This window comes from Panthera tigris, chromosome B4 (genome assembly GCF_018350195.1).
Source record: "Panthera tigris isolate Pti1 chromosome B4, P.tigris_Pti1_mat1.1, whole genome shotgun sequence".
Lineage (NCBI taxonomy): Eukaryota > Metazoa > Chordata > Mammalia > Carnivora > Felidae > Panthera > Panthera tigris.
Genome location: NC_056666.1, coordinates 131,304,466 through 131,322,077, shown reverse-complemented (window position 1 = coordinate 131,322,077; position 17,612 = coordinate 131,304,466). Strand labels below are relative to the sequence as shown.

At 52.2% G+C, this 17,612-nt stretch overlaps 1 protein-coding gene across 1 annotated transcript; it reads right to left on the bottom strand.

Annotated features, from left to right (window-relative positions):
* Positions 1 to 3,244: 3,244 nt before the first annotated feature.
* LOC102971284 (DNA dC->dU-editing enzyme APOBEC3-like) lies at positions 3,245 to 17,209 on the bottom strand. Its single transcript, XM_042993297.1, has 8 exons — positions 17,077 to 17,209; positions 13,723 to 13,876; positions 11,788 to 12,067; positions 11,446 to 11,557; positions 5,311 to 5,620; positions 4,364 to 4,631; positions 4,017 to 4,132; positions 3,245 to 3,476 (listed from the first exon to the last, which is right to left on the bottom strand). Exons 1-8 carry the CDS (start codon positions 17,100 to 17,102, stop codon positions 3,429 to 3,431), a joined length of 1,314 nt encoding a protein of 437 aa, XP_042849231.1. The 5' UTR covers positions 17,103 to 17,209; the 3' UTR covers positions 3,245 to 3,428.
* Between the last annotated feature and the right edge of the window lie 403 nt (positions 17,210 to 17,612).

The following is a 17,612-nucleotide window of genomic DNA, read 5'->3' as shown; positions in this document are numbered from 1 at the left end:
CCAAGGGGAAAATACATTTTAATTCAGGCCTATCTCAAGAAGTAAGAAAAGTCCCAAGTACACAACTGAACCTTACTCTTAAAGGAGCTAGTTTTGGGCAGCAAATAAAGCCCAACGCCAGTAGAAGAAGGGAAATAATAAAGATTAGAGCAGAAATAAATGATACAGAATCAAAAAAGCCCAGTAGAACAAATCAATGAAAGTACTGTGTTTTTTTGAAAGATAAACAAAATTGATAACCCCTAACCAGACTTCCCAAAAAGAAAAGAGAGAGGGCCCAAATAGATAAAATCATGAATGAAAGAAGATCACAACCAACATCACAGAAATACAAACAATTATAAGACAATATTAAGAAAAACTATATACCAACAAACTGGACAATCTGGAAGAGATGGACAAATTCCTGGACACTCACACACTCCCAAAACTCAAATGGGAAGAAATAGAAAATGTAAGCAGATTCATAACCAGCAAAGAAATTGAATCGGTTATCAAAAATCTCCCCAAAAATGAGTTCTGGGCCAGATGGCTTCCTAGCAGGAATTCTATCAGACATTTAAAGCAGAGTTAATACCTATTCTTCTCAAACTGTTACAAAAAGTAGAAACGGAAGGAAAGCTTCCAAACTCATTCAGTGAAGCCAGCATTACCTTGCTTCCAAAACCAGACAAAGACCCCACTAAAAGAATTACAGGCCAATATTCCTGATGAACATGGATGCAAAAATTCTCAAAAAGATACGAGCATATCGAATTCAACAGTACATTAAAAGAATTATTCACAATAATCAAGTGGGATTCATTCCTGGAATGCAAGGCTGGTTCACTATTCACAAATCAATCAACGTGATACACCACATTAATAGAAGAAAAGATAAGAACCATATGATCCTGTCAATAGGTGTAGAAACAGCATTGGACAAAATACAGCATCCTTTCTTGTTAAAAACCCTCAAGAAAGATGGGATAGAAAGAACATACCTTAACATCATAAAAGCCATATATGAAAGGCCCACAGATGATATCATCCTCAATGGGGAAAAATGGAGAGCTTTCCCCCTGAAGACCAAACAGAGAATCAAAAAACTATAAGACTAAATCCAGAGAAAGAGAAAGGAAAATAAAGAAGAAGAAGAAATAGAAAAGGTGTAAAAAGAATAGAATAAAAATGCCTGATCAAACAAGCAAACAATTACGTGTGTGTATGTGTGTGTCATATATATATAATAAGAATTGACTAAAAACAAATCAGAAACTATAGCTTGATTGCAAAAGGAGAAAAGAAGAGGGTAGAAAGAAAAAGAAAAGAACAGAACAGAAAAGAAACAAACAAGAACAGTTGTCTGGTGGTGCCTGGGGACCAGTAGCTGTGCTGGTCTGGAGTGTGGTCAGTGTAGATAAGCAGTTACCAGGCACAGAGGGGCGGGGTTTGGTATAGACGGGTCCTGCCTCCACTGGGGGCTGCTGATTTGCTCCTGGAAGACCCACCGTGTTGGTGATGGGGAGAAAAATGGAAACACCCCAATCTCCCCTCCCCAGGATGGGTGTGTCCAACCATGCTGTTCCAGCGGCCCTCAGAGAGTAGCGGGTGGGGCCATTTGTCCTGCTGCAAGGTGTCCTGTGCCTCCTAGGTGCTCGGCTGGAATCCAAAACCCTCTGTCTTAAAGGATCCTGCACTGTGTGGACAGTTCTGGGGTAGTGCCACTCTGCCCAGCCGACAAAGGGCCTTTGGCTGGTGCCTGCAGAGTCTTTTGCTCTTGTGGGGCCGGGGGGGGGGGGGGGAAGGCAATAGACCCTCTTCCCACAGTACTCGAGGGAGGGGACTGTTGTCTCCCAGTGCGCCCCCCAGATCGCTACCGGCTGGAGGTCGGCTCCCCCACAGTGCGTGCACACGGCAGCGGCATCACTTTGAAGAAAGTCCCACACTTTGGAACCTCCAAGTTTCAGCTCCTAAGGCTGTTTGCAAAATAGAAACCAGTTCTCTCTGCATTTCTCTTTCCCCGTCCATGGTCCGGAGAGGTTTTCCTCTTCTGCTAACTCAGTACCTCAATTTCACAGTTCCTCTCTGCCTTTCTCTTCCTTTTGTCTGTCCACGGAACGGGTTCCCTCTCCTCTGTGCCTACTCCATTTTATCTCCCCCAATTCACATACATGCACTGCACCTTGATCCCACCAAGCTGTCTCCTTCCAACCGTGGAGATCCTTCTGCCACTGCAGATTGATTTCCTGGGTGTTCCAAGTGATCTGACCTCAATACAGCTCTGTTTGAAGGAGGAGGGAAATCCCGGTCCCCCTACTTCTCTGCCATCTTAACTCCGCCTCTTGATTATTATTTTATTCTTTCATTGTTCCTTTATATCATTATGTTAAGTCCTTTAACCTGTTCGATCCATTAATGTATACCTTGTGTGATATTGCCAATATTGCTTTTTTTAAATTTTATTTGCCTGCTCTCTTTGTTCATTCCTTTTATTTTCAATCTCTGTTTCCTTTTTTTTTTTTTTTTTTAAGAGTGCCTCTTGGGAGGAGCATGGAAGAATTTATTCTGTTCGTATTTAGTGTTACACACTCGATTTTACTTTTTTCATCTTCTGCTGTGTTCATTATGTATTGCCACTTGTTTCTTCTTTCCTTCTCTCCATCCTGGGTGGGGCTGTCCCTAGTGGAGGCAGCTAAGGCAGGCTGTTCTGTGTCAGCATCCGGCTTCCAGGCACGGCTGGGGTGAGCGGAGCACGCAGCCATTGGCAACGCCACCTTCATTAGACCGGCTCTGCAGCACAGTGTGGGGGCTCCTTCCTGGCTTGGGAGCCTCCAAATCTAGCTCTCCCTCTTTCCTAGAGTTTCAAGGAATCACCCAACATCTTTTTTAACAAATCTTTCTTTTCTGCTTTAATCAGCCAGAGTCGGTGCCTATTTCTTCAGCTCAGAACACCGAATAACACTGTTCCAAGTGGTTTTCTTCCCCAATCAAGTCTATGAGCAACTGTGTGCGTTCAACAGTTTTACCCTATTTGTTTAGATATGTAGTAGATACTGAGAAAGAACAGAGAATATTCGGGCGACGAAATGATCCAGCTATTCTAGACCACAAGAGCAAATTCCCAAACACGTTTTTTTTTTTTCTTGGTGCCGTGAAATGAAAATCCTTTAAGCTCATTTTTTTACGAAGGAAAGCCCTGACTTCCCTTTCAGAAAGTAACCCAAGTTTTACAGACTTGAAAATCATCTTTATTTTTTCAATTACAAAAATATATACCCACTTATAAAAGAAAACAGAAGAATGAAGGGGAAAAGAAAGGCTTCCTGGACTCGGGGAGGAGGGTCCGGGGTGCACATGGAGGTCACAACTTGCTCCTAAGAGTCAGCAGTTTATGAAGCATTGAGATGCTGCAGGAACAGGGTGGGTGGTGGGGGGAGGGCTGATGGTCATTCAAGTTTCAAATTTCTGAAATCATTCCTTAAATCATTCAGGGGCTGTTGAGAGAGAAAGAGAACAGTTTAAAGTGTCACAGGCAACAAGCGGTGCAGGGGGCAAGAGAGGGAGAGGGGACCAGAGGAGCCTGGTCAAAGAGGCCAGGGAGGCCTCGAGGGAAATGGAAAGCTGATGAGATCCTTTCTTTTTTTTTTTTTAAAGTTTAATGTTTCTTTATATTGGGGGCGGGTGGGGGGAAGGGGCAGAGAGAGAGACTCTCAAGCAGGATCCTTGCTGTCAGTGCAGAGCCGGATGCGGGACTGGAACTCACAAACTGAGATCGTGACCTGAGCCCAAATCAAAAGTCGGACGTTTAACCGACTGAGCCACCCAGGTGCCCCAAGATCCTGAGAAAAGGGAGCTAAGGAAGGACGTGGGAGCCTGGGAGCCCCTACTGGGGGGAAGGGTGTCTCAAGAAAAGAGAAAGGCGTGGAGGGGCACTGAGGACAGAGAGCAAGGACAGAGAGAAGGGGGGGGTGAGCTGGGAAGGGGAGTCCCAGGGGGAGGGAGGCCAGGTGCCTGCAGCAGGGACAGCTTCTCACCGTCAGGATCTTCCCAAGCCTACGTTTTATGCTTTCACTGTATTGGTCCAGGTTGCGCCAGGGCTGGAACAACCTGTCCTGGTGGTCCACAAAATTCCTCCAGCAGTCCTCAAACTCTGAGACGGAGGAGGAGAAGGCAGTGAGGTCCCAGGACGGGGGAGCAGCCTGCCTGCAGCCCGCAGGGCCAGGGGCTCCTCCTTCCTTTTCCCTTCCGGGTGGCATCACATCTTGGGCCTCAGCTGGGGCACCCCGCTTCGGTCCAGCCTCCCCACCCACCCCCATCCGTGGCTTTTCCCTCTTGGAACCCCACATCCTCCCATCCCCTGACAGCTGTGCCCTCTCCCCACCTGGGAGGCTCATGACAGCCACTGGGATCCCGGATGCGTGCAGGTGTCTCAGCCCCTGCTGATACTTCCAGCGCCAGTGGACGTACAGGCGGGAGGCAAAGATCCGCAGGCTGAGGTGGGGGTTGTCTTTGACAAACGCAACCAGTTCCTCGGCACAGAAGGGGCAGGGGCTCCATGTGATATAGCAGATGATTTCGAATCTCTGGGATGTGTCCCGCGTCAGTGACCTGATCTTGTCAATAAAGCATATTTCTGCATGGCGCTTTTTCTAGGGAGTGTCCCAGACAGAGAGAAGGGTTGGTTACAAGGCAGAGGCCAGAGGTCACACACTGTGGGTGCCATTGGGGATGACAGGCTCTGCTCTGTGAACTCACCTGGGACAGGGAAAGAACCTTCCTTCCTTCCTTCCTTCCTTCCTTCCTTCCCTCCTTCCTTCTCTTACTCACCCATTAATTGAGTACCCCCAAAGCACCCACAGCTTGATCTGAATCAGACCCAGCAGCAGCCCCCCCTCGGCCACAGACACCCCTACAACACGGTCTCAAATGCTCTGCAGACCTCGCCTTTTGGACATCTGGAGATGTTTGAATGCGGGGGGGGGGGGGTCCAGAGGAGCGAGGAGCGGGTCAGAATGGGAGGGAGGCGGGACAGGGCAGGTGGGAAGGCGGGCAGCAAAGCAGAGGGCAGGGATATGAGGGGGTTCTCGCAGGTGGGGTCGAGCGCTCCGTCCTTGGAGGACCTCTTGGCTTCTCAGAAACGGTGACTGAGCTGAGATCCAGAAGACAAGTAAATACTAAATTCTCAAAGAGGGGCAGGGAGAGCATTCTGCTGGAGGGAACGGCTTCTGCAGAGGCCCGGGGACAGGAAAACTGTGGAGAGTTCCTGGGGAGTGGGGCTAATGGAGACCCGGCTAAGCCTGCCCTGTGTCCAGACAGCCCGCTCGGCACCTTGTTTCGAAGGCAGTCTTTGTCAATTAGGGTGCCTTCGGGCAGCTTCAGCTGGTAGCACAAGTAGGTTTTCCTCCGGTAGTAGTAGGGCTTTGGGACCCGGTGCTGGTTGCCAAACTGACGGTAGAATATGTCTTCTTGTAGTGGATTCATTGTGGGTCTGGGCAAGAGGAAGGAAACCAAAAGGTGCAGAGGGTGTCTTCTGGTGTTTATCCCAGGCTCTGTCACCTCCTGAACCCAACTCCTTGGGTCTACTTGGGCCCCTGGGCGGGGAGGGAAGGGCCAGTCTCTTTTTCTTTGTTGGCCGGGACTGGGGAGAGAAAAGGAAGAGGGTGAATTGAGTGCCCGCCGCCCTCCCCCCCTCCCGCCCCGGCGGCGACACACGGCCCCACCTCCAGTCTGGTGGAGCGCCCATCGTCACCCACCCTGGAGGCCTTAGCAGGCAGGACGCCTTGAGCTGGGTGGGGGACCCCGCCCCAAGAACCAGCATCACGTGTGCTTCTTTGGCTCACCCATTTTGTCCTGTGCCCCAGACCCCTCTGCTCAGGCCCCACAGGCATCTCAACCCTGACACGTCCGGTGCAGATCCCTTCTCTCTGGGGTGCGAGGGGGTGAAATGGTAATTCTCTGTGCTCTTTGCCTAGGCGTGGGCATCACAGCTTTGTCAGTACAAAGCCCAGAGAGGCTGGTGAACAGGAAAACCTGCTGTCACCGAGGGAGAGCTGTGATGGCGACTTTGGCCACAGGACTCACACAGCTTTTCCTCCCCCCAGCGGTGATTACACTCTATAGACGGTTCCGTCCCGTATCTTGCTTTTTGTTTTTTTCGTTTAATGTTACATCGCAAAGTGACGTGGCTCATGTGGGCGTACGTGCACAGATTCTTTTTGATAAATGCTGTTGGCTCTGCACAGATAGAGGTAGGTGGACAGACCTGGGAGCCTGCCTGCCTGCCCGGGACAGGTGCGCGAATCTCCATCTGGCGGGGCCCCACTGCGTGTGGGCGTTACTGACCAAGCAGACACCGAACGGTCTGAAGAAATTGGGGGAGCTTGATGGAGCCCCAGCCGCTTTCCTTCTGGACACTCCAGCCAAAGGCAACGCGACCCGGGTGACCACGGGGTCTGGCTCAGGTGACCACAGACACTTGGAACTGGACACAGGAATCAAGCCGCGGGTGTCCTTGCTCAGGGCACAGACTATGGGGTCCGTTCCGTGTTCCTTGCAAGGCCAGAAATGCCTTCCCCAGATTTCCGGCCAACTCGTTGAAAGACCACTGATTCCACCAACCAAGCCATTTCTGTCCTCTGATCTGCTGATGAACAGAGCCACCAATTTCATCAATGGAAACCCATCTCTGATGTCTCTTAGGGTCATTAGTAAAGCTTCAGGTGGATTTGGATGACTGTCATTGAAGAAGCCATGTCTGCCTCGTGGCTTTGGATCACCCCTCGGCGACCTCACCGGAAGCTTGGTACTCTCAGGTAGAGACCCCAGCTGCCCTCACCATGAGGATTAGGTTGAAAACCCCCATTCATAGCACACTTAGGACAGCTGACTGGCCCGGGGCTTCGCTTCCTGATTTTAGCACTGAAGTTCCCACGTTCTGGGAAACTCCCCCAGTCCCTGGCAAACCCAGACGCTCAAGGCAGAAACACTTTACGTTTTGGACAAGTGCACTATCGTAACAGCACAAACGTTGAAGCTTGACCTTGAACGGCTAAAATTCAGGGATGAGAGAAACAACTTGTAAGAAACATTTCAGGACTAATTTAGTTTTTCACAGCTGGTAGCGAGTTCATGGGAAACAGTTTATCTTCTTGTCTTGCAAATGAGTGTTGCATCCACAGAACAGAAACGAAACCATCCACAGAATGAAGTCTGCAGAAAGGCGCGACGCCCACGGTTAGAGATACGGGGACAAACACCAAGAGGAAACTTAAGACTGTGCTTTGTTTAAGATGATGAATGCTACCCAGGGAACAACAGTGAAATAGCCTGCAAGGTCGTCACGGTCAGGAGGCGTTGGGCTGCTTCTGCCAACAAAGACAGCATCGCTGATGCACGTTGCCGAGATGGTCCTCAGACCTGGACCGCAATCTGGATGAAACCAGACCGATGGGTGCCAGAAAGCCAAGCTAATCAGTCTTGACGTTTACCTAACCCCTGATCAATCAGAAGAACCCACGGCCCTGGACCCCTGACCCTTAATTTTTGCCCGTAAGCACTTGCAGACCCTAGGGGAGTTCAGGACTCTGGAACATGCGCCCCCTGTTGTCCTGGGTGACGCCACACTCTTAGCGAGCCTCTCTTCCCTGCAGAAGCCCAGTGTCAGTGTCTCATTGGTTTCCTGAGCATCCGGCAGATGAACTCTTGCTCAGGGTGGTTACAGACACGAGAGGATTCTTGGCCAAATTGTGCAAGTCTTTAGAATAAAATGTATGAATAAGCTTTTATAGCTGACTCCAACAATTGTCTCAATCATCCTTGAATGGAAAGTCTGTAACGAAGCCTAAACAAAGCACTTTAGAGAGACCCATGGCCACCCCCATAGGATGGGAGACAGAGGGGCTGCTGGAGGCGGGGAGGGGGGTGGTAGTGGTGGGACATCGGCCCTGGCGGTGCCCACAGACCAGAGGCAGGAGCAGACCCTGCGGATGAGGTGTCAGAGAAGGAGAGGACCGAGGGCTGGGGCAGGACGAGGGCAGAGAGGAAAGCCAGCAGTGGGACCTGCTTCCTGCCGTCGAGTGCCAGACTCGGGGGCAGGCTTGTCCCATCCTGCCTTAGGCTTTGGGCTCTCCAGCACCAGTTCTCTCTCACAAGGCTGCCCTTGGCCTTGGGAAAGCCCCTCATCTGTGAGGGTCCTCCCAGATTAGTCTGAGGGTGGACCCAGCCCCTTCCTGCCTTACACAGCAGGGATGGAAGGCCCCAGGTTGGTGTTGCTTCTCTGGGCTCCCACCCCCCTTCTTTGCTCCTGACTTACCTGCCCCTGATGGGCCCTGTGCAGCTGTCCCTCCTCAGCTGATTTGTCGCAGCCCTGCCTTTATCTGGGGCACCAGGGCTCCATTCCTCTCACCGGCTTTGCTTTAGGAGAGCCCCAGTGTGACACTAACCTCCCAGGCTGCCTCCTCAGAAGCCCCACCTCCTTCCTGCTTTTGCCCCAAGGGTGGGAGGGCCCTCAGATGGTTGCACTTCCTCAGGCTCAGAGCCACCTCTCCCAAGGCCTTCCCCCCGCCCTGGGCACAGCCTCCCTCAGAAGGAGATGGGCCCCATTGGGCAGCAGGACCCAGGTTATGGAAAAGGGAAAGAGAAAGTACTTTGCCAGAGGGGGTTGGGACAGACACTGGCTGGGGAGAGCAGGACAGAAGCCGGTGGCTGGGGAGGGGCGGGCTCTCTGAGTGGGATGAGCCCTCTCCTGTCCACCACTGTGTGACCCTTAGGAGCCATTCAGGCCCCCAGCAGGACGCTGGGTGTCTGGAAAGGGAGGGCCAGGGCTCAGCCCTGCAGATCTTCATCCGCATTCCAGGAGAAGGCAGGTGTGTTGAGCGCATCCTCTACCACAGCCCCCAAGAGCTTTGGGAGGGGCCGACCACTGCCCTCCCATCTTAGATGAGGTCCCAGCACAGAGAGGCTAAGGTACTCTCTGGAGCCACTCAGCAAAGCAATGGCCGAGCTGGAATGCCTTCCAGGGGGCCTGGCCTGGCTCCTCCTGCTTCCTCATTATTCCATGGATAGGAGTGGGTGGGGGCACAAGGGGAGGGCCCTTGCTGCCCCTAAAGGCCTCCCAGGTCAGGGATCAGGGATCTGGGCTTGAAGCGGGCATCCTGCGAGCTGTGTGCTTGCCTCGTCACGTGTCCACCAGGACCCCAGATGGAGAAACAAAGAGCAACCGGGAAAGTTGACTCCTAGACAGGAAGAGGAGGCCTTGGAGCAGACACCTGTCACCCCAGGCCAGACCGCACGCGCATGCGAGTCCCCAAAGAGCTTCTTCCGGCTGGTGCCCCCACACCACCTCATTCTGCCCACCGGCCCTGGGATGGCCCCAACGGGGGAGGGTAACAAGAGCGTGGGCAAGAGATGGAGGGAATGGCGTCCCCTCCACTCCCATCTGTTTCAGTGTCCAGAGTTTCCAGCCAATGGAAGATTCCAGAATGAGCCGGGCCCTTCCAAGAGAGTGATCGGATGTGCACACTCAGGTGTGGCTCAAGTTGACAGCTACGCGGCCTCTGGCCCGAGAAGCACTAAGGGTGGGCAGCAAGGCTCAAAGCCCTTCTCGCCTTTCCCTCGTGACAGCACTCCTGCAGCTCTGGCCTGGAGAACCCCCGCTAGCCCTCGGAGATGGGCAGAGAAGGGGGGTGTGCCAGAGCACGACAGTGACTCTTGGAGGAGACCTCCCGGAGGCCCCTGCGGATCTCTAAGATGGGCCTCCTGCCTTGTTCTTTTCTCCAGAGGGAGCAGATATTGTGAGCTGGCCACGGGGGCCCGTTTGCATGACCGGGACAGGGGAGAGGCGTGTGGTCCCCGGGTGTGCCCCTCGGTGCCTCCCAGCTTGGAGGACGCGTGGACAGGGAGAGCAGCGGGACAGACTGACTGAACAGCCAGAACTCTTCTGCACCGTGCCCTCCGCCCCAGGCAGCAGTGCAGACAGGGAGGGGAGTGAAGAGACAGGTGTCGGGGGCCACCGCTATGCACACCTAATGGGCCAAGGTCAGAGGAAGAAACAACGGGTCCGTGTGGGACCCAAGACGCTCTCCACAGTGATTTTCTGGATGTGACCAACCGCACACCTGCCCTGCTGCTTTTCCTTCCTGGCTTTTGTCTGCCCAGAATCCCAGCATCTCAGGCTGATCTCTTCTCCTTTTCACCGTGCCCTGGTCCAGGCCACCCCGTGGGGCACCGCCACTGACTTTCCAAAGTTCACGCGGTAGTCAGCTCGGCGGTCGAAGGACCAGGTGTTCCCTCTGTTTCTGTTTCTGTTTCTGTTTCTGCTTTATTGTCTCTAATGCTTCTGCTTGTTTCCCTGTGTCCCCAACTTGACTCTCAGCCACCTACCACTTTTTATTCTGCTTTATGGAAAAGTCCTCCCATTCCCAATCCTATGTTAAAAAAAATAAAACACACTTATTTAAAAGTTTACTTAATAACTAATTTCTTGCTCACTCTCTGTCCTCATCCCCAGGCTGCAACCTGTCCAGAACTTTCCCTCTGGCAGCCATGTGGGAAAGGGGAGAAGGGACAAGGGAGCCAGGATGAGTGTGGCGGTGACCCGGTGACAGGCGGTGGGGGGTCCAGGGCAGCAAGGGCTGGAATGGAAGTAGGTGAGACGGGGCGGGGAGGTGGCAGGTCAGGCAGAACCCAGGACACAGGTACACAGAACAAGGATCCTGCTTTTTCCCACCCTCTTAGCTCCAAGAGGCTGAACCGTGTGTCCCCCAAATCCAAGTGCTAAAGTCCCAACCCCTGGTGCCTCAGAATGTGACTACATTTGAGGCACAGGCTTTAAAGAGATGGTTGTTAAAAGGAGGCCCTTAGGATGGGCCTGATCCAATCTGCCTGATGTTGTTATGAGAAGGGGAAACTGGGACACACAGGGGGCACCAGGGGCTCCCCACAGTGAGCACAGAGGACAGACCATGGGAGGGCGGAGCAAGAAGGTGGCCCTCTGCTGGCCAAGGAGAGAGGCCCTAGGAGGAGCCTGACCCAGGGACACCTTGATCTCGGGCTTCCAGTGTCCACGCTGTGAGGAAACAAACACCTGCCGTGAGGTCCCTCAGTCTGTGGGGTTTTGTTCTGGAAGCCCTAGCAGAGGAATGCGGTCACTGTCCTCAAGGACCCTGGTTCTCTGATAAGTCACATCCCCGGTAAGGATGTTACTCACATCTTCCAATTTTCACAGCTAGACATACTCAAGCTCATTTGCATTCAGTTTATTAACAAGAAGGTGAATGTGGTGAGATGGGAGGAACCAGGCTGGGGGCTCCCTCATGGGGGAGAAGGAGGCCTTGAGGGAGGAGGGAGGATGCGCAGGAGGAAGCAGGGGTGGGGAGGGGCGGGGACCTGAGGCGCTGGGGAGGGAGGTGTGGTGGTGGGAGACACAAGGAACAGCAGCTGCAGGGGGGCTGAGGACGCCCTCACCTAAGGATTTCTTGAAGCTTTGCAGCCAGGAAATCATAATCTTTTAACAGATTCCGTCTCTGGAAGCGCATTCCCTTGTGGTACACAAAGTTGTCCCAACAGTATTCAAACTCTGAGATAAAGAGGGAAGAGAGCAGTCATGTGGGCCCTGGGAGGTCTTCTCCTCCTGACCCTTCTGTGCCCCCCTCCTCAGGGCCTAGTCTCTTCCCTGCCAAGTGCCACCAGTCTTGCCTCAGTTTCCTCCCACTCACTCGCCCTGGGGACATTCTAGATCCTCCCCCACCCCTGTCTCGGTACTACTCTCTCCCACAGTCTGGGTCCCCAGCTCCCCTCTGCTCTCACCATCACAGGACATGATGTCCAGCTGGACCCCTGCGTCCCATAGCTTGCAAAGCCCCTCCTGGTAATTTGGGTGCCAGAAGTAGTAGAGGCGGGAGGTGAAGATGCTCAGCGTCAAGTTCCTGTACTCCTCCAGGAACTCGACCACCTCCTCTGCACAGGTGGGGCAGGGGCTCCAGGATAAGAACCAGGTGACATTGTAATCCTCATCACGGTACGGATACTGGTCACGGAACCAAGAGAGGAAGCACTGTTCTGCATGGCATGGAGCCCAGGGATGGACCTGGGAGAAGTAGAGAAGAGAAGGGGACACTCTCGGCTGACAGAGCAGACAGAGTGGCAGGACTGGGTGCCGTGGGAGGAGGAGTAAAGGGGCAGGAGCCTCAGGGGTATGTCGTTCATTGATTTATCACTGCTTTCCATCTCTCCCTGCCCTGTCTTTTTTTTTGAGCCATCCCTTCCCATAGTTATCCACCATGCATCAATTCTAACATCTATTCTCCTTCCATCCATTTATCCATCGATCCAACCATCCAACCATCCAACCATCCATCCAACCAACCATCCATCCATCCATCCATCTATCCATCCATCCATCTATCCATCCATCCAACCATCCATCCATCCAACCATCAAACATCCATCCATCCATCCATCCAACCATCCATCCATCCATCCAACACCCATCCATCCATCCATCCAACCATCCAACCATCCATCCATCCAACCATCCAACCATCCATCCATCCAACCATCCAACATCCATCCATCCATCCATCCAACCATCCATCCAACCATCCATCCATCCATCCATCCATCCAACCATCCATCCATCCAACCATCCATCCATCCAACCATCCATCCATCCATCCATCCATCCATCCATTCTGCCCTCAGCCAGGCCCTTTTGGCTCTAGGCTGGTTCCCTGGGTGATGGCACCTGGGGAGCGTCACACAGCCATGCTGTCCCACAGGGGAACCGCTAGCTGCACACATCTTCAGACCACTTGACCTGTGGCTCGTGTGAACTGAGATGGGGGGCAAGTGTAAATACACATCTCATTTCAACAACGTAGTAAAAAAGAAGAATGTAAACGACCTCATGAAGAACTTTTATATTCATTGCAATTTGAAAGAATCTCTTAGATATATTGCCTAATACATTATCAATACTAATTTCATAAATTGCCTTCAGCTCTTTGAACACCGGGTACTAGAACAGGTGAAACGACCTTTCACCTGTTAGTACTGCTGAAGGATACCCCTGACCCAGCCCATCATGGTTCTCTCCTGGAAACAGGCTCTGCAAAGTCTGCAGTATCAGGGGAGGGGAGAGGGCAGGGGTATGGTGGGACCTGTCTCAGGAGTGGCAGTGGTTAGGGGACAGGGCTGCAGGGTGGTGGCTTGGCTGTAGCAACTGCTGATGCTGGTCACTGGTGCGGTGACCTCCTTCCAGGGACATCTAGGCTGTGGCTGGGAGCAGGCCAGGGGTAGGCAGGACGAGGGGTGTGGGCTGTCCTCTGAGAGATCAGAGGGCCTGGGAACGGAGGAGTCAGCCGTGTGGCCAGGGGACGGCTCTACCAACGGAGCCATTAGCAGGGCAGAGAAGGCAATGGTGTCCAACAGGCCCTGACTTTCGAAAGATGCTCTTTCATCCAAGACTGCCAGAGGCCAAGGTCCAGGACAAGATTTGAAGATGGCCGGAATGCCAGCAGACTCTCTGAAGGAGCCTCATCGGATGGGTCAAATGCCATCCTGTATCAGGTTCCCAGAGGGTCAAGCAGGGAGCTCATTGGGTCCATGACTTAGGACAACGTCGTGGGAAGGAGCATCCACCACTAAGAACCCCCATCTGGCATCTTATAACATTCTTCTCCTCACTGCCCCCTGACTCTGCTCCTGCCTGATAGGGTCCGGGGAGGGGGGGGGGGTGCGTACCTTGTTCCGAAAAACTCCCCAGTCGCTGTCATTATAATAGAAGTAGTCTCTCTCCACTTGGAAGCAGAGATAACAGAGTTTCCGCCCAGAAGCGTAGCGCAGGTTCGGAAACTGGAAACGGAAGGTCTTAGGATCTATCCTGTCCATTGGGTTTCTGGGGGTAAAGGAGAGAAAACAGAAAATGCAGAAAGTGCCCTCTGGAGTTGTCCCTGGTGGGTGGCCTGCCCTGGGCACGGTGGCTCCCTCCAGCCCTCTTGGGCCCTACACAGTGCTGCTGCTTTTCCAGGCTGGAAGGGGGACGTGCCTCCAGGGACAGTAGGGACAGGGACCCCACCTCTAGGGCCCCCTGGGCCCTGCTCCTTCCAGTAGCACACGCACTCATGTTTTCCTGCCCACCCTACCCCCAACCCATTAGAAAAATAACAAAGAGAAAGAGAAACTTCTCTATCCCAAAAGAACAGCTTTTTGAAGACCTCAGTTCAATTCATTCCTGATTTTCCACCTGTTTGTTTTTTCTTTTTAAGTATCAGGTTAATGCTTAAATTCGGAGGCTCAGGCTACTGTGCTAAGTGCCTCAAATATCTGAACTCACCGACTCCTTCCCAGATCCTGGGGGAGTCACACCCACACTTTAGAGGGACAGGAGCAGGGGCTCTGGCAGGTGAAGCAGCCTAGCCAAGTCCACGGCTAGTAAGTGATGGAGCTGGGGCACCTGTCCAGACAGGTTATTTCCAGCAGGGACCTTACATGGCTGCCGCAGCAGTATATGCGGTCTTAAATGTGTCTTTTTTTCTACTTCCTTTTAAATAGGCACATTCCTTCCAGCCAAGGCATCTTCCTTCCGGATGCATGCCGGTGGTAGTTACAAACGTGAAGCATGAAGCTCTCTCCCCTAGGTTGTGGGTAAGGTTGAGAACAGTCTGCATTTCCACTAAAACCTTGGATGGCGAGTAACCTGTTCTGCAAGACGAGCAAACATTTTTCATCAAGTTTAACTTGATAAAGGAGTGATGTCTTTCAATATGAGTAGTTCGCGATGCCAAAGGTCACATGATCACAACTGAGCCAATGGTTCTTCTCTCCGTCTCTCTGTCTCTGCTTCTGTCTCTCTCTCTCTCTCTCTGGCTGCAGGATGGTGGGTGATCATCTCCCATGCTCGGATGCTCGGTCTCAGGCAGGTGTGTTTGGCAGAAATCGGTGATTTTTCAGAACGTTGGAAGGTGCCCACAACTGGCACTAATGTGTTTTTTGTCTCTTCAAAGTTCCTATGGACAGTCCTTTGCTTTTCCAGACAAGAGTAAGCTTAGGAATGCTTTGCTTCATTCCAGGTGAGGCTGCCTGCAGATATAGACCCTTTCCTCTGCTGCCTTATCGCCAGTTGCATTAAATACAGTCTATGACAAGAGTTTATTAATACTGTACTATAGTCAACATCCATTAGTAATAGTGAAAGTTGTCCTACCAATAACCCTCCTCTTTCTTGTCTCCCTCGCTCCAGCCACGAAGCTTTTCAAAGGTAAGTGCAGGTTAATTTGTTTCTTTTTCTTTTTCTTTTGTATTCTCCTTATTATTTTGTATTCTATTACAGCTTTGTAATCATTTTTATATGAATATTTGGGGTTGTGGAATGAATCATCTGAGTTTCCATCATTTCTTTTTTAAACAAAATTTTTAAAATGGTTTATTTTTGAGACAGAGACAGAGCGTGAGCAGGGGAGGGGCAGAGAGAGAGTGAGACACAGAATCCAAAGCAGGCTCCAGGCTCTGAGCCATCAGCACAGAGCCCGACGCAGGGCCCGAACCCACAAACCGCGAGATCATGACCTGAGCCAATGTTGGACGCTCAACCGACTGAGCCACCTAGGCGCCCTGAGTTTCCATCATTTCTTATGGGGAAATTCGCTTTGCCATACAAGTGCTTTGGATTACAAGCACGTTCCTGGAACAAATTATGCTCACAAACCAAGGTTTTACTGTACTTGTCTGTGGTGGAGAGAGCTTTGCAATAGATGACTTCTCTTCTTGCCTCTGAGAGCTATCCTCACACTGTGCTTATTGTATTGTAAATGATGTGGGAAACAAAGGCAGAAGAAAAAATTTCAATTTCCTACTGCCCATGGCCCATTTAGAAGTCCTTCGCACAGGCAGAGTGACCTTCCTCTAGGAGCTCAGCTGCCTCGATGATGACACTTTGCTAAAGGCCAAAGGGAATCTTAGCTAAACATTATCCCAACCCCTAGGACCTGCTAAGTCTACTTTAACATATACAAATTCCTTGGGGAACCTCCTTTATCTCTACCCCCCAAGACGTATGTTGGCAATCATCCTCCAGACATATGGCCGACCGATATACATGTGAAGGGTCTCATGACTGAGTTTTACTGAACAGTAATAAATGACCTTGTCCTAACAGCAGCTAGACCCTCAAAGTCCTGGAAACCTTGTTTCCAAAATAACTTAGAGACTTATGCTGTCCCTAACCCCCTCCCAACCTGTATGTATATAATCATTCACTCTTCAGAACCCCAGTGTGGCTCTTCCTGCCCATGAGTCCTGTCCCCATGCTTTAATAAAACCACCTTTTTGGGGGCACCTGGATCGCTCACTCAGTTAAGCATCCGACTTCGGCTCAGGTCATGATCTCGCAGTCCATGGGTTCGAGCCCTGCATAAGGCTCTGTGTTAACAGCTCAGAGCCTGGAGCCTGCTTCAGATTCTGTGGCTCACTCTCTGCTCCTCCCCCGTTCACATTCTGTCTCTGTCTCTCAAAAAATAAATAAACATTAAAAAAAAATTTTTTTTACTGAAAACAAATTAAAAAAATAATAAAACCACTGTTTTTGCACCCAAGACGTCTCAAGAGTTTTCTCGGCCATCGACTCCAAACCCCTACACTTCAAACCACATCATAAATATGAGAGAAAATCGATTCAAGTGCTTGAAAGGAAATCCACCAACTGCTTTGACCACCCTGTGGTTAGATTCAAAGCGTTTAACAGAGCACAGGAACTTCCGGAAGCCTCTGAAAGTGGGCATCACCCGGCACAGGCAGGGCCAGACATGCCCAACAGACTTTCAGACCCAGAGGCTGGCCTGGGGGGGGGGGTGCACAGGGCTGGGTGGTGGGGGAGGCGGGAGGGGTGCGTTCAGAAGCAATCCCAGGAGCATCCCGGGAACAGGGTGAGGATCCAGTTGGGAGTGGGTCCTGCAGAGAAGGAGCCCAGAGAGGGAGAGAAGGGAAGGGGGACCGCGGGGAGGAGGAGGCCAAGGACAGAGGCAAACACTGCAGGGCCGCCAGAAGGAGGGGCTGCAGAAGGGGGCCCAGCAGGACAGAGCGAGCAGAGAGGGGGGGTACCTTGGGCTGGGGCGCCAGGGCTCCATTCCTCTCTCCAGCCTTGGTTTGGGAAAGCCCCAGTGTGACAGTGACCTCCCAGGCTGCCTCTTCAGAAGCCCCACCTCCTTCCTGCTTTTGCCCCAAGGGTGGGAGGGCCCTCAGATGGTTGCACTTCCTCAGGCTCAGAGCCACCTCTCCCAAGGCCTTCCCCCCGCCCTGGGCACAGCCTCCCTCAGAAGGAGATGGGCCCCATTGGGCAGCAGGACCCAGGTTATGGAAAAGGGAAAGAGAAAGTACTTTGCCAGAGGGGGTTGGGACAGACACTGGCTGGGGAGAGCAGGACAGAAGCCGGTGGCTGGGGAGGGGCGGGCTCTCTGAGTGGGATGAGCCCTCTCCTGTCCACCACTGTGTGACCCTTAGGAGCCATTCAGGCCCCCAGCAGGACGCTGGGTGTCTGGAAAGGGAGGGCCAGGGCTCAGCCCTGCAGATCTTCATCCGCATTCCAGGAGAAGGCAGGTGTGTTGAGCGCATCCTCTACCACAGCCCCCAAGAGCTTT

What these genes read in the sequence shown, in the direction of transcription:
- LOC102971284 (XM_042993297.1), bottom strand. Translation starts at nt 17,102, where the DNA reads ATGGAGCCCTGGCGCCCCAGCCCAAG. An exon ending in GGGGAGTTTTTCGGAACAAG is followed by an intron (nt 12,068 to 13,722) that starts GTACGCACCCCC and finishes TACTTCTCCCAG; the next exon opens with GTCCATCCCTGGGCTCCATG. An exon ending in GGACATCATGTCCTGTGATG is followed by an intron (nt 11,558 to 11,787) that starts GTGAGAGCAGAG and finishes TCTTTATCTCAG; the next exon opens with AGTTTGAATACTGTTGGGAC.